General features: G+C 42.4%; 1 protein-coding gene across 1 annotated transcript in view; it reads right to left on the reverse strand.

Annotated features, from left to right (window-relative positions):
* RIN3 (Ras and Rab interactor 3) overlaps positions 1 to 16,941 on the reverse strand; it is a 67,929-nt gene that overhangs the window by 30,610 nt on the left and 20,378 nt on the right. The window contains exon 3 of the mRNA XM_017813885.1: positions 14,619 to 14,733. Within this exon, the coding sequence (XP_017669374.1) occupies positions 14,619 to 14,733 (115 nt within the window). The remainder of the gene's footprint in view (positions 1 to 14,618; positions 14,734 to 16,941) is intronic.

Here is a 16,941-nt window from a genome sequence, read left to right on the forward strand (position 1 = left end):
TGAAACAAAGAGATAATACAAAGAAATAATTGATTTTTTATTTTTTTAATGGGTGATAGGAGCATTAGCAACACAAGTTAGTGGTTCGTTGTTGAGCATACTCTGTTTTGTGTCCTTTGTGCAACTCAGTAAGTGAACAGGACATGGCCAGGTTATGAACCGCTATAAATATTTATGATCTTCTCATTTTTCCCTTTAAAATAGCAGCATGCTCTGAAGAGTGTCATCTTTAGGCACTGACTGGAATCTGTATTCATGTTTACTTTACTCTTTAGATCTCCCCATCATTTCTTCATCCAGATGCAGATGGCTTTGAGTCACGCTGTCCCTGAGCATTCTGCCTTCCTTTCCTCATTGATTTTTCTCCACAGGGTTGTATTTGCTAGTCCTATTGTTCTGGTCACTTGGACAAACCAACCCAATTTCCATCTTACTGCTTACGTAGGCTCATGGGACCCAGCTACTTCAGCTTCTTCTCTAATGGCAGTATTAGTCTTATTCACTGTTTCTGGTATCTAGGTAATCCTTCAGAAACATCTGAATTCAAAGATATGAATTCCTTATTCTGCAGCTGTTATGTTGATAGAGGACTACTGAGAATACAACTATCCTCAAAAGTCCTGATTGGGTGTTCTTCTGACGCTCTCATTTTTCCAGATTCTGGCGAATGCGAGATTTATCATCATGGGTGTGATTCCACTTTTTAATTTCTATTTTCAGGTTATAAATCCATAGTCTCCTAACAAGAGATGTTTCCCTCCTTTAATGTAAGTCTCTGGTTTGATATCATAGTTGCCATGACCTTGCTTGCACTGACCTTTGCAGAAAGCAGCACTGGACAGCTTTCCTGCTGTTGTGCCCCCCTCAGCAAGTAAAGCTCACTGTGAAGACGGGAACTCTCCAAGGCAGAGGTTACCAACTTTCCTACTCCCAGAAACTGACATTCCTGGCTGTTGCAGGTTAGCAGTTTCCTGCCCCTGGGGAATGAGTCCTGGCTGTAGGGACTGCAGTGGGTATGGGTACAGAAGCTGCAGTGTCTACTGTAGCCCCGGTGCTGAGGCTGTTGTGTCTGTCATGATACGCTGCGCTTGTTCTACCTGCTGTGCTTTACAGCAACGCACAAGAGTGTGATGTAATTCCTTCAGGTTATTGTTTCAGTGCTCCAGGCACATGTAAATCTCCTTCTGGCCCTTTTTCATGCACTTGGCTCATGATGGTATTAAGAGAAAGAGCTTTAGCTGGATGTTGCTAAGGAGGGAAATTTAGACTACACAGATAGAAGTCCTTAGTGTGTTTGTGGTATGTTTCTGCAACAGCTCCGTTTGTTTGAAAGTTTCTACTATCTGTCCCTCACATTGTTTCTTGTGCTATTTCTTGATGACCTTCTGGACAGTACTGTGTGGCCTTTGGGTGCTGTGTTCTTGTAAAACATTGTCAGTGTTTATCTGTTTTCTCTTCTCAAGGCCTTTTTATTTATTCTGTGATCTGATGCCTCTGCTTCTTCCACCTCATGTCTAAGCTGTAGTTTATTTTTTGGTTGCATAATTCCAGACTGTCTTGGTCAACCTATGTCTGTTTTGTCTTTCTTCTCTTTCCTAGTGATTCTTTCATTAAATTGTCAGTTGTTTCTGGTTTTTCCCCTCATCAAGGAAGGGCTAATAGTTCCCTGGTTTGAACTTCTGCCAGAGTCTGCCGTTGTGGATCCAACTCATGCTTTCTCACAGGATTTCAGTTTTATGGCTTCCTACAGAGTTTAATCTTTCTGGCCATGATGCAAAAAATCACTGATCATAGCTGTTCCTGGGAACTAATGAAAGTGATAAAGTGTTAATGAGCTTGGTTCTAGAGTGTAAGAGAAATCTATTTTTAAACTGAGTTTTTCACAAAACATAATTATGTTGTACAGAATTAAATTATGCCATTAAAGAAGATGCAAACCACAGGCTTTTGCAGTCTTCTCAGGCTGGGGCTGAGTAGAGGGGACACTCAGTAGACATGACTGTTTCCCTCTGTGCATATTCTGGTGCTAAGAAAAGGAATTGTCCTCACATCTAACAGCACAGGGGTCTGGGTCACTCCACCGTGTTTTGGTTCATCCACATTCACCCAAGCAGACAGGCAGCACCTTGGTACCCACTAAGATTTTATGCCTTTAATTCAGCATAAAATCCAGGTGCTGCCTGGCCTCATTGTCTCTGCTGCAGGATGCTTGAGCAGAAGTGTGTCACAGGCATTTTGCTGTTCTGTTTCTTCCTCATTGTGATCAGTGTTTCAGCAGGGGTTGGGAGGGTGTCTCTCACAGGTACTTCAAGCACAGCTAACCCAACTAAAAGAAAACTGTCACAGCTCCTCAAGTGCTTTCCTTAAAGTATCCCTGTGAACAGCAATTTCAGGGATTAAGAGCAGAGCACAGTGTGGAGAATGGTTGTTCCATTTCAAAGCACTTGACTTCCTAGTTAGATCCTTACCCTATATCTCCTTTCCAGGTATGGAATAAACACCTGAAAATCTGTGGAAATTCCACTGTTTCTTCAGCCAGAGACTGGGGAGATCTGGGATTTCTTCCAAGGACTGAGTTTTAGATGTAGCCACACAGGGTCTGTTTTTGCAGAGATATGGGGGAAAACACGGCCTTTCTGAAATGATGAGGCTGAGAGGGCTCCCAAGGACACCAAGGGGAGTAGGATAACATATTCAATCGATGTGGTTGGTGCAGTAAGCAGCTGAGCCAATGCTGGGATCATTGCTGGAGAAGTCACATTTTTGCAAGTCATTCAGCACCCACTCAAACATTACAATGTCATTACAAGATTTAGGCTGCCCAGCTGCCCATTCAAACTGTCTTGGCTGAGGGCTATGGCTGACAAGACAGACTGGATATATATACTTGTAAGTTGCTTTCAGAAGGCAAATTTCTTCAGTCGAACTTTGTTAAGCAAAAGAAGCATTCAGATATACAGAGGGTCTCCCCTGTGCCTCATGTAACAGGAAGCAATGCTATGATTTGGAATTCTGGGGCTTTAGTTTTTAGCAGCAATCTCCAGGCCATATGGACAACCTTGAGAATCAATGCTAATGTGAAAAATGTATGCTATCATACAGATGTATTTTATTAAAAAACGCTTTTTTTCCCATTTACTTTGGAGAAAAGTCTATTTCTCTGGCTCTGAGATACGCCATGAAATACCATAGAGTTGAGGTTAATCATATAGAAAAAAGGAAGTTTTCTGAGCATTTTAAGGGAAGCCACTCAGTATCCAGAACCACATTCTGCCTGAGAGGCTTCCAGGAAAAAGGACTTTTCCAAACAGGACACTTTCCAAAGGTGAATGACGAAAGGGAATAACCCGCTCTGAAATGACAGAGGTCAATAGGGTGGACAAAAAATGGAAAAAAATTACATTTCTGCTTCCTAGAGCTGCAATCTCACCTAATTGTCAACCTGATGAAAGAAGCTCTTCTGATTCCCACTTCTGAGTGGGATAGATTGCACTGTCACTGACTTTGAGAGTCCTACTCAAAGGTCAAAGTATGAGGTCCTTAATGCCCTCATTTGAACAGTGTCTTATTTACCTCATTTACAAGTCTAAACTCTTGTTTATTAAGCTCTATAAGATCTTCCGATAGCAAACACTGTCCAAGGACAAAAATTATAATTTGTTCCAGTTTAGCCCCTGAGACATGGACACTTGTATTATGGGTATTGATTTAGAGTAGCTGTTTGGGTTGTGTTCAAGGTACTAAGCAGCGTAGGGTAAGACAATATTATCCTGGGACAGCACGCATAGTCTCTAGCTCTGATTACACACAGATTTTACATTACGCCTCTTGGGAGTGAAAAATAAGCCAAAAAAAAAAAAATCCAAAGTGAGGGTTAACAAAGCTAACAAGACCCTGAGGGCTTCTTTCCAAAAGGCTTTCTCAACAATCTATCGATTTAAAGCTCAGAGTAAAAATGAAAGTGTTTGTATGGAGAGAGGGGAGGTAACTCTTCAGGATGAGAGCTTAAATAAAAAAAAAAAAGCCACCAACTATAAGCAACCAGAACGTTTCCAAAACAACTTTGAAACTGCATGGAAACCTGGCACTGTTACATCTTGAAAAAGCAGCTGCACAAGTGCTTTGTGTTTTAAATGTTTTGATTTTAAAAGCGTTTTTTGTTTTAAAATAAGCAGTGTGTCAAAGCAACATGGAACTCTGCTCAAATGAGAAGGACTTGATGAGACTTTCTGCTTTCCTTGTGCACGTCTGCATTTAAAAGAGAAATTATGAACTTGCACAATAGGTTATAAAATATGTCCTCATACCATGTTTTACAATATCTCCCAGGACCTCGGTCACTGCTCTTGCCAAATCAAAATTCTGGGCTCCTAGCTCAGAGGAGTCTCCTGAATGGGAACTCCTTAACTCTAACCCAATTTTCAGGGTTAATAGTGTTGCGGATAATGGAGAACTCATCCTTGGCAGGCAGACTGACCTTGAGAAAATGTCTAGGGTGACTAGAAATCATTCAGTCTCTATCTCCAATCAGACCACAGATGGTAGACGAGACGAAGATAATGTCTCTTGTGTCCTTATTACAGCCCACACAGAGATGGCCTTTGACCTGATCCTGCCTGTGGAGACAGAGGAGATCCAGAAAAAAGGAGAAGCAAAAAGGCACTCTCAAAGCTGAAGACCAGTGCTGGGGCTGAGCTGCCCAGTTATCCCATGCCATGGGGCAGACTTGCTCAGTGGTAGTTTTTTTCTTGCCAAGAAGCTGCATAGGCAATGGTAGACTTTTCTCTCTAACAGGAAACACGCAGAAGCAGGGGAAATTAGCCCATGCTGGGCCCTGGATGATGCAGACAGATTGTTATCTGTGTCTGAGAGAGGCTAATCTGAAGATAACTAGGGTAGCTCTACATCTACAACAGGAACCGCATTAAAAGATAACATTCCTCAGTCTGCTCTCCTTAATGGCAAGGTGTCTGCTGCACTGAACAGGAGGAAAATAGGACACTAGGTGCATGCCCAGAGGCCTCCTTATATGCAATTAAACTCCTTAAAATTTGAACCCTAAGGTTAACTACATATTCAGCTTTTCCATTCTCCCCTGCTAAAAATATACAAAATTTTAGTCATCAATTGGCTAATCCTTGAAAAAAAAAATAGTCTTGGACAAGTTCTGCTGCTGAAATGTATGATTTCTTAATTGAGATGTAATCAGCCAGTTTTGGTGAAAGAATGGAAGAGGGATCTTCTGTCCCAAGGGTGTTGATAACTTGTTATTTTTTTCTAGCACATTTCTGCTTTTTTCAGGCTAATCAGGCCCAGAACAGTTTCTTACTTTGCCTCAATCACACGCTCCATCATGCAACAATAAAAGGAAACATTCCTCTAAAGTAAATTGGAAAAACTGACTCTCCTCACAGTACAGCAGCGGAATTGCCTGTCAGGCTATACACAGAAAGCATACCAAAAAACTGAATAGTTGTGTTGATACCTCAGTGCTGAACAACGTCAAAAGCTTGGCAGGCAAAAGGTCTCCTTGCAGCCCAGTAAATACAGTGCTGGTCAGGAGCTGCGCTTGTTCAGGGCTGGTGATGCACAGCTGGCCAAGCCCCTTCAGCAACCTGTGCCTCAGACCTCAGGCAATAAAACCAGTGTCATGACACTGAGTTCCTTGGGAAAAGTCAGCTGAATTCAGCTAGGCAGGGTGGAGAAAGGGCAGCTTCTCAGCACACTGCCAATGATGCTCTGCCTCAGTAAGGTTGGCGGCTGTGGGGCAATTTGGCCACAGTTTGGCACCGAGTTCCCACCCATCCCAAGAGTGCTTTCACACTGTCTGCAGCCTCCTCTCCCGGCACAACAAAGCAGTTCTGATGGGCTCCTGCCTCCATGGTCAGCCTTCTTTCATCTTCGCCCAGAGCACACTGGATGCTCATACAGTCATCCAGCACTACAAGATGTGACCCCATCCTTGGTCACCTACTGCCCTTCTCCACCTTGTTCTCAGACCTCTGTCTCCAGTCTGCCTTCTCAATGTCATCCCTTAGCCACTCCAGCCCCTTATCACTTTCTTCTTTCCAGACTTTATTTCACATAACCCAGCACATGGTAGCACCTCTAAGGAAGCATTGCCTCACCACACCCTTCTGCTTTTACATCCACATTGCTTACTCTTTCCCAGCTATAACCTGCATGAGACAGGGACCAGAGGGGCATGATGCATGGACACAAGCAACTGACAGATGAGGAATGGCAAGAGCTCTTCTTGCGACAGTAGTGTCAGCACAAAGTTACAGTCTGAACCCACATAAAACCTGGCTCCTGCCTCTCCTACAGAAAGTGACTACACCCTTTTCCATCTACTTTACTTGTGCTCATGAGGCTACAGTACCTTAACTACTAGTTACTGGGACTACTGATGTTTTTGCCTTATATACATATACATATATATATATATATATATTCAGTAAAGGCATATTCTGTAGTTAACTTGAAGATGCTTAATGACATTCCTGGCTGGTAGACAAGTCTCCAGGGCAGTTCATGAGCTGGCTGCCAAGGTAGTCTCCTCTTTGTCTGCTTTATTGCTGAATAGCATCATGGGGTACCAAAAAAACCCCACACAACCCTAAAAAACGACTACCTTGATGTTTTTGCTCTGTAATGTCAGGTTCAGCCTCTAATCTATTCAGAGGAAATCAAAGGTATAAATAGTCCTACCCTGCTTTTCACGCCTTAGTTTGCAGAATTAAGAATTATTCTTTCCAGCGTTGAAAGCTGCAGAGCTTTCACTGAAGGAGGCCAACTGTGCTGGTTAAAGTGACCATTTAAAAAAGAACCGTGGTACCATTACAATGATAACAGAAGTAACCAAATATGCTTGCTGACAGACCTTTCTGCCTGCAGTCTGATAAGCCAGAGATTGTCTTGAGAGGTTTGATTTGGGAAGCATGGAACGTACAGTCACCCCTTGGATTATCCCTCTCCAACTGAAAAGTCTCTTTAATATCTGTGCAAAAACAGTGCTATTGATGCCACATGATGAAATCTATTTCAGCCTGCAGCAAGCTTAGCTCTCCAATATAGTAAGGGGCATATAATTGCATCCATCGGGCATTATTGGGTCTTTTCACATATGTTGAAGTACCTGATTTGAGGTAACTCCAAATCTGCACTGATTAAATAAACTGAGCACACTCTATCTTTCTCCATATACAAGAAGAGAAGGAAACAAAGAAAGGAAGGTTATGGGGTTTGGGGAGATCACAGGAGAGACACTAGCACAGGAAATATTTAAGTTTTATTGATTTTTCCACAGCCATCCTTCTGTAAATCTCAGCAGTATTTCACCAAGAGCCTGGTCCTTAGAGAATGGGAACTGCTTTTGCTGCTCTACTGAGGCATCCTTTCTGAGAACTGCTGTCTGCCCCAAACTTGCCCACAGCCTGACTCAGACTCACTGGCTGGTTCCCTCTTATGGAATCCCTGAGACTGTCAGGAACCCCAGGAGGTCTCTAGCCCAAACTCCTGCCTAAACCAGGGTCATCCATGAGGTCAAACCAAATCACTCAAGGATTAATCCAGCCTTGAAACACTCTCATGAAAATTTGCGAGTGCTACTCAAATAAATGGTTCATCTTAGAAGTCAGGGGCATCAATACCAGCACATATGTCAGTTTATTCACATTCATGAAGTCAAAGATCCCATCTTTCTGACTTCAGTCAATACTGCAGATTTCTACCTTTTTCATCTTCACTCTAGTTCAGAAGGGATCCAAAATAAATGCAATTAAAATTAATTTTTAAAATGGCAGATTGCCTTCTTATAGGTTGTTTTCCTATGTCTTCTGTTTTCTGGGTATTTCCAAAATGTTAAGGTTCTCCGCATTTGTGATGGTTATTTCTTTTTCTGGAAAATAAAAAATTTTATCTATCTTCATTCTACTTCCTGATTCCAGCAGGCAGAGTGTTAGCAAAAAGACTTGCAAAACTGAGGAAGCTATTGCAAGAGCTGTCAACACTTCCACAACAATATTCATATCACAAAGTTCATCTGCACAACTGGCCATTCTCATTAAAGGAGCTAAATTGTCAGTATGCTGCAGTAACTGAGCTATCCTCCTATTTTTTCCCATGACCTCATTTGTGCAGAACTTCAATGCAGTTCACATGGGAAAGTACCACCTGACCATGCTATGACATGTTAGCAATGAGTACTTTGGTCTCTGAGTTTGCTAATCCAGCCTTTATTTTATGTATTAAAATAAACATTAACAAAATGAAACAGGAAAATCTGCCATAATGGACTGTATCTGGCCATATCAGCCAGGGTGCCAGTAGAGTGCAATAAGCAAGTCCACTGTCAGCATCTGAAGGTGTTTGAGCCAACAGAGAGCATCTGCTGAGTTGTTCCTTGTCTATCTTCCTCCTGTTCCCTGCCTCATGCTTGCTTTGTGAGTCCCCTCGCGTGGCACTTGAACCCACTGACCCATGCAGGGACACAGGCAGGAATTTGTATCCTTTGTATCTGAGCTCTGCCCTCATGGCAGGCATGCCCAGATCCCTCACCTCATGAAAGCTGAGATGTGAAGACCAGGGCTTTCAGCAGCTTTGTTTAGAGCTAAGCCTGCAAAAATGAACAAAGTCTAGACCCCTCTTACTCTAATGCCCCTCTTGTAAACATGTTGCTGCCTGATTACTGTATTGCAATTACCATCTGTTACTGCTACATGTCCTTTTTATCCTGTACAAATTACACTGGTCTATAATAAAAAACTGGGTTTTCCCCTGTCTATACTTGGGAAGGAGGAATGGTAGTGTTGAAGTGACTGAAATAACTTGGTAGTGATTGACAAAGTTGACTTTGCTTGCTTTCACAGCTTTAGACAGCACCTATTTGGGAACATTAAGGCAAGAAAGTATATTGTGAAATCTTAGCCCTTAAGTAATCTGTTCCAACTGATTTCACCCTTCCTAAAATCCAGTGTTGAAAGGAGCACCTTTACTCGTCTAAACTGCTGTTTGGTCTCCCGAGCAGGGCTGCCTTCCTGCTGCCTCTATACCTGGTGTAACTCTTCTGTCTGTCCTGATTGATAGAGTCCACTAGGAGGTGAATGTACAAAGTGGTCAGGTCCTCATGAACTTTCATGGCAAACAGGTAAAAGCAGTTAGAGCATTAACCAGGCAGGTAAATTGCTGCCATGTGTTTCACTTGAGTTGTGGTGCTCTCTTAAATCCCTACTGTCTATGTCAAGCATTTCATATCAAACTCCAGTCTCTACTTCCTGAGCTCAGCCTGACTTTAAGAAAGGCCAAATAAGGTGACCTGGGCAGACACTGGATTTCTTTATCAACATAGTTTTTGCTACCAGACTTGCAATTTTGCAGCAGCGCTCAGTGATTGCTCTTAAAGTGCTTTTGAGTGCAGTAATTGCCTGTACTTTTTCTGTCAGGGTCTGTTGTGGGTCCTTACCATAAGCCCAAACCACATAACCTGAAGTACAGCTACTGTCCATAAACCAGAAATTGAGCATAAGCTACCGTGTCCAATGGCACCACGTCTCATCCTTCAAAGAAGGTATTAATCGTGCTCTGGACATTTTCGTGTTACTTGGTGATTGTTTATTTTCGTTTTCCTGTTTGATTGTGTAAAGGTTATTTCAAGACCTCCGTTATGCTCCAGCTTATTCAGAGTTGATCTCCAGAGAAGATGGGAGGGTCAGAGCACACAGAGTTTTAATTTAAATTTCATAATTTTCCTCTAAGAAATTAAATAACCACAGTACAGACAAGACTTCGCTACAAACCCCTCTTTCAGCTGTGCAATCATCCATTTTGTCGGTCTCAGCCCAGCCTTGGCCTTGTCTGCTGAAAAAGATGCTTCTGAACAGTTACACCCGATGGCAGATTGCCCCATGCAGGTATAGCTTAAATAAGGAAAAAGTACAGCAACTCCATAACATGGGTTCAAGTGAACTGCCTCTGGAAAATAAACTTCCAAGTGAGCAAAGCCAGTTGCAGCAATGGAAGGCAGGAGCACAATCACAGGAGCAGGCACCCATGGCAATTTTAGGCCAGACTTGAACTACTTAGGACATGATCCTGAAGAGTTCAGTACTGACTTGGCAAATCAATTCCATTGTTATATCTATAAAAAAATTCTAGTAACATGAATAACATGTTCTTCTTTATTCTGTGTAATTGCAGATACTTCTGTTTAGTGTCATTTTGCTTATTTGGAATGGAATCCCATCCTCTTTTTTTTTTTGGTACAGAAGAGTTTGGGAAACAATTACTACCCATTCCACACCAAAGCATATATGAAAGACTCCTGAGAAACACGTAGTCAACACATGTGTTTCCTGAAATCAATTATTTTCAGCTATTATTCACAAAATTTCCCAGGAACAAAGAAAGCATTAACCTCAGTTTATGGTTATAGAACATTCTTCCATTAAAGGACTTAACCCCTGTGGCAAGTGTCTTCATAACTCTTTGTGAAAGTAAAAGCTACTGTCACTACCTACACCACGTGGTCTATCATACTCAGACACTTCTTTCAGGCTCTCCGTGTATGTTACTCCAGAAATGTACATTTACTTTAAACATCTGCTTCTTTTCTTTTTAATACTGCTACAATGGAGCTGATGCCAGTGGAATGACTTCTGGTGGCATATGCATAAAGAGGAGGGGGAATTGACCTGAAGTTACCACCAGTTTGCTAGGCAGAGCCAAGGGCAGGAGTTAGCTAAGGAAACGGTGCTCAGTTCCTGGGATGTGAGAGTCCAGGGCTCCATCTTGGAACGAAGCAGGAGTAAAAGACAATTCTCAAAACAGAAAGTGCTCAAAGTAGTCAAGATTTTAGCAGAGATTGGGAGGTAGCTCCCAACACTGCATCTCTAGATGGAAGAAATCTTGTAACAAGTTTTAGCTCTGGTTGATTTCCACTGTTTTGAGTAAGAAGTAAGGGATCTTTCAGGCCGAGAGCAAAACCACAGAGATCCAAGGCTTTGAAAGTTGCCAGGTTTCTCAACTTTCTGATTAACCACATAGCGCCCGGTATCTGCTGTTTGGTCTCTACCATACCTTTTGATGCCACCAGGATTTAGCCTTCCTGTCTCTGGACGAATTACACCCAAAGAGGAAGAACCAGAAGAAATTTTTAAAATCCATTCTCCTGTTTCATGACTCTAAGGGCTACTTCAGAGAACAGGTGAAAATTTTCCACAAAAAAAAAAAAAAAACCAAAACGGTTTCATTTCTTGATTTGCTTACCTAGTGGGTTCTTTGGGGATTTCCATGTAAAAAAAATATATATCACAATTAAATCCAGTCTTCCCCTCAGAAAACTGTACTTCCCTAAATGTCTCACCAAACATCAACAAAGCAGATCTGATATGGGGAAAAGAAAGAGAAAAACAATGATCCACTATTATTTGGCAGTGCAATGCTAAGAAGCTTGTATTTTTTTCATACATCATTGAATGGCTATCTGTATATGGATCACAAGGGCTGGGCAAGAACCTCCCTACTGTCATTATGACACCAGGGAAAGCCTCTTCAGATACTATCTGAAAAGTAGGAAGGGATGAGAATGACTTTTTACAAACAGCTATGCAGCAAATTGCTGCTATTTAAAGCTGCATATGGTAAAAGTGAGAGGTGGATACCACTGTGGAGATGGCACAGAGCAATCAGCAATCATGTCAACCTCTAAGGTTAGCACATCCTTCTTTGTGTCTCTTGTAATACTGAGATTGCACTGAGTCCTCCTAAGGACAGGAATTAGCTGGCAAAGTGCTTCAAAATAGTAAGTGGTTGCAACTTGAATTTTGCTGGTTACAACTTGAATTTTAACTGAAGGTAGGATCTCCATAAAATTGGAACTATATATGTCAAGGCAAATTCAGCTTTCGGTTTACATCTGAATGCATCAGGTCTGTGGAATCTAACAAGCTGAACTGAGGTAACGGGGAGAAGAACTTGTTCCCACTTCTTCAAACCCTTTAGGAGGAGCCAGGTCTCAGAAAGGGGTGCGTGACACAGATCATTGCTTATGTGTCAACTCAGAAAGGAAATACTAGGAGCAGGCCAGCAAAATCAAAGCTACTTGGTCCCCACTACGGCCGAGAAGGGGGAACCTTGAATGACAGGGGAATTACAGATGGTCCTTTGGGAGGTCCTTTTTGAGTGCAGACCCGAAGAGTAGGTAGTTCTTGGAGGATTCACCTCTGTTTGTAATGTTCAGTGGCAAGCTGAAAGTTCCTTGCAGCAAGTCCCTCCCTGAAGAGGGATTCTCTAAAGTTGAAGGCTAGATCCTTGGAAAAACCCTGCTAGTTCACAGTGGTCCTCAGGCTAAGCAAGATGGAGTGTTTTACACACTTTCAGGGGTGTAACAGTGAACTTTCAACTGACTTGTGTTCCACAGCAAGACAGCATCTCTGGGGTGCTCAGAGGTCTCCTAGCCTGACACACACAGAATAACAGGAAAGAATGAAAAGCACTTCATTAAGCTGAGGCAATCCAGCATACTTATCAAGGAAGGTCAGGTTCTAGTCTTAATTCTTTTAAAGCATTCAGACAACACATAATTTTATTTTTGAAAAAAAGTTTAGAAGGCAGTGGAGTATATATTTGATATATTAACACAAAGTTATTATATCAAAGTTAATGTATTAGACTCCATGATGCAGATTTACCATCTCCTTTTGCACCAGACATAGTACTTTGGCTTTACTAACAGGAATTAATTCAATGTCTTCTAAACTTAAAAGCCAGACTACTTACCCTAAATGAGAAGGGAAGCAAAAGCATGACCATTTCCATACCCAGTATGTTGTTGTCAAAACTGTGCGGGATGGAGAACTGAGAGGCTTTCTACAGCTCAACACTAACAGAACTCCAGCTAAAAGTAACGTGAATATCCACCATGAGCCTCAGGGCCACTGTGATTGCTGCACATGTGGTGGCAGCCCTCCTGCTTTTTGAATGAGAGCTGAATTTTAACTACCCTTTTCTACTTAATTGGCCACTTGCATGAAAGTGGTGAAAACTGATTTAATTCTTGTTCCTATAAGAAAGCTGTGTCTCTGAACACATATTTTGCAATAAGTTAGTGACAAATAAGAAATAGCAAGCAAATAAGTTAGAAAAGCATGGCAGAAAATCTCTCTAGCTAGGCTAGCTCAGTAACATTTTTGTACTACATTTTACTTTGCTTGTCCTCAAATAAATCAGATTTTATGGGACAGGACAGGAGTCAAGAAGTAACATTTCTATAAATGAAATTTTTTAGGATGACAGGATTCAATTTTTTAGTTTTTATCCAAAGGAAAACTTGAATCATCAAAACCCAATTCCCCACCATGCAAAATCTAAGCCCTAGGTCAAGTTCAAATAGCTAAATAAAGAAGAGTTCCCCTACCCCGCAGCTAACCCTTGCCCTTGTATTCTTAATTGAACACCTTAAGCCGTGGCAAAAGGTTTGCTGTTCCTGCCCTCATGCAAGAGCACCGAACATATGCAGCAGCTCTGCAGTTGGGTGCTCCAAGGAGCAGGTGGATGAGAGAAAGCTTTCTGGGGAATTGAGCAGCCAGACAGGCAGCTGTGCCCTGTGCAGGAGCAACGCTGTGACAGGCTGTGGTCTGGTCTTGAGATTAGAACAGATTAAGAGATTCAGTTGTCCCTCTGGCTTTAAAGTCTGTTTACGATGCAGAGGTATGAAAGGAACCGTATGAGAAGGAAACAATTCATTTGAGCAACTGTCAAAATTCATTTGAGCAAGGGGAAAGAAATAAGTCACAACATTGATCTGCAGAAACACAAGTGGTTTAGCAGAGAATAAAACAATCACCCTGGCAAGCAGGCTTTGGGGCAGAGCTCAGCAACAGAGGATTTAGTTGCATTTGTATAAATAATAGTGTGAAGTTATTTTGATGAACTCTTTTGAGTGCATGTTTCCATGACTATCCTAAAATTCACATCTTTACAAGTATTCCTTAGAAAGTGGAAATCATATACCTTACACATCCATTTACACAAAGGGCTGCATTAGACATGGCTGGCTGGGAACTGGGTTAATTTTCACTTGCTCATGACGGACTTGGCTATCCAAGGAATGGCACTTACACCACCAGCCATGAGGCCCACCTGCTTCCCAGAAACAGTGAGGCATTGAAAACAGTTTAGGAGTAACTGGTTGTTCGGTATGACTGAAAAGGCAATGCAGCAGAAGTCAGATAACTGGTGACCCCCAAATTCAGTGGCAGAAATAGAGACAGATTCAGTGAGTTAACAAGGCTTAGTCAGCCAGTGCCTTGTGCTTTTCTCAGGACTTCCACCTGGTGAAAGGCAGCTCCTCTTGCTTGATCAAAGCACTGGCCCCCTCGTCTGGAGGTGTTTTATGTTCCTTTTGTGAGTCTGTAAACGTAACACAAGGTGCAGAACCACAGGGGAGCTGAGGTAAAGCAGCTGCAGGAAATATTAACTGAACTACACTGTAAAAGGAAGATCTGCTGCCGGTCACAAGAGGAACCTGCTTAGTGCAAGTGAGATTACATAAATACCAGTGATCACAAGAGGATTCAGTACAATAACCAGAGCAAGACAAAAGAATGTAAAGACCTTACTTGATTTTTCTTCTTTGATGTTGTACTCCAGCACACCAGGATCCTCGTTCTGCACCGGCAGGCGGACTGCAAGGACCATGTTGTTCACATTACCCTCTTTCCTAACTAAGAATATCTGAAAAAGGAGAAAAAAATCAAGAGCTCAGCTACATTATGTGAGCTTCTGAACTTTATTTTAGGTCATTGTCAATGAAGATTTTTATCAGTACAATCCAACTTTAAATGGTCTTATTTTAGCTTCGTTCCACTTAGTTGAGCTTTACAACAAAAATAATGAATAAAAGGACATTTCATCTGGGTGAAATTCAGGCCTGCAAAGGAAGTTTCTATGCATCACTGATGTCCCACTTAAGCCTAAGACAATGTATTTCACTAACTGGACTCACAATTTGTCAAGTGATGTTCCTCTCATAAGTACCCTAAATCATGGACAAGTCAGCCTTGAATGTCCCAGTTCAGATCTAAAGCAAGAGAGTCATTTGTAGATTGAGTGGGAAAGTATTCAAGTGTCCATGAGTGGAACATAAGGACAAAGGCTCTGGTGGCTACAGTGTCTCCTGGCAGAGCTTTTTCCCACTTCCAGAAGGTTATTCAGGCTGGCAGCTGTCCTGGAGGGACTCTTCTCCAGTTTCCTGGGTGAAGCCATGAGGCCAGACCAAGTTGCTCAGGGCTTTATAGAAGTCTGGAGAATCTGGGAGACTGCAGAGCCTTTGCAAACAACCAGTTCCACCAGTTACTGTCCTCACAGGGAGAATGTGCCTCCCTGTACCCAGTCAGAACCCCATTTGGTTTCCTTGTGTACCTGTCACCTCTCGTCCTCCCACCATGGAGTGCTGAGCACAGCCCAGATTCGTCTTCTCCATGACCTCCCTCTAGGTACAAGGGGCTTGCTGTGTGGTCCCCCTGAAGCTGTCTCTCCTCCTGGATGAACAAAGCCTGGTCCCACAGCCTCTCCTCAGTGGGTCTGTGCCCAGCTTGCTAGTCACCATCCCCACAGGTCCTCTCCCACAGAGCTGCTCATCCAGGCAGTGCCAGCCTGGATCACTGACAGGGGTCTGACTTTCCAGAGGCACTGCTTTGCCTTTGCCCTTCTTGAATTCAGGAACAAGCCGTGTCCCCCTAGCTTGTCTAAGACCCGTCAAGTGGTCATTCAAGTGTGTTGAGTGGTCCTGAAATCACAGAACTGGTGTGCTTGAAAGGAACTCTGGAGATCATCTAGTCCAATCCCTATGTTTAAAGACGGATAGACTATGGCAAGTTATTCAGGATGGTGTCTGTCGAGGTTTTTATTATCTTCAAGGATGGAGATTCTACAGCCTCTTGAGTAACCTATTCCAACATTCAATCACGCTGAGAGTAAAAAGTTTTTATTAATGTTTAAACAGAATTTTCTGTATTTTGGTTTCCACCCACTGCACCTCATCCTTTCACTGGATACACTGAGATTGGCCTAGCTCAATCCCATCAGGTGTTCATACACATTGATAAGAGGCCCCATAGTCTCTAACTGGAACCAGTGAAACTACTGTAGCCATTGGTTCCCACCAATGAGACCAGTGGAATTTGGGAAAAAAAGTTGAAAAAAGAAAAATACCTCATTCTTTTCATTGTATGAAATCTTAAGTGTGTTTCTAATTAAAGTTTATTGTCAAGGATATTTTTAGCTTGTATCTTGAAGCTGCTGCTATGAAGACAAAGAAATCTTCACCTTTATCTGTTCTTTGACAACAAGCTTTGGCAAGAGAGAGTCAAGGTATTTTTAAAAACTGAATTAAAAATTCAGGCTAATTCTGGAGTCTGGATATTAATATTAGAAAGAGAAGTGTGAGTTGATAAAATCATTAATCAAGTCTCAGTTATAAGGGCATCTCCAGTCACTTCAAAGCACCCATGGTGAACACACAGCTCTGGGGCAGCTTCACAACCTCGCACACTGCTGTCATGTTGGCCTCTGCCATTCAGAAGAAATGGAGCTCCAGGGGCTCAGGTCCACCAGCAGGGCAGAGAAAACACAAATAAATGCATAACAGATGCACGCCTTAAACAGGCCAATTTCTAGTGCAGGGCAAGCCCCCATCTTCTATCACAGAAAGTATCTGCAGGTAGAGGCTCTCCCTTCCCCAGGTCCTGCCACCCACATGGCAGCACTGCCTCTCTAACCACGACTGTCAGACAGCATCATCTCAGATTGTATGGGTCAAGTTCTTCATGTGAAATTTAATCTAAGCAATCAGGGAAATGAAACCTGGAAATGAATCACTTCTGGTTTTCCTGATTGACACACCTGGTTGCCATGGCTCCAAAGGCTAAAATTGGACTATGG

This window comes from Lepidothrix coronata, unplaced genomic scaffold (genome assembly GCF_001604755.1).
Source record: "Lepidothrix coronata isolate B3197 unplaced genomic scaffold, Lepidothrix_coronata-1.0 Scaffold43, whole genome shotgun sequence".
NCBI lineage: Eukaryota > Metazoa > Chordata > Aves > Passeriformes > Pipridae > Lepidothrix > Lepidothrix coronata.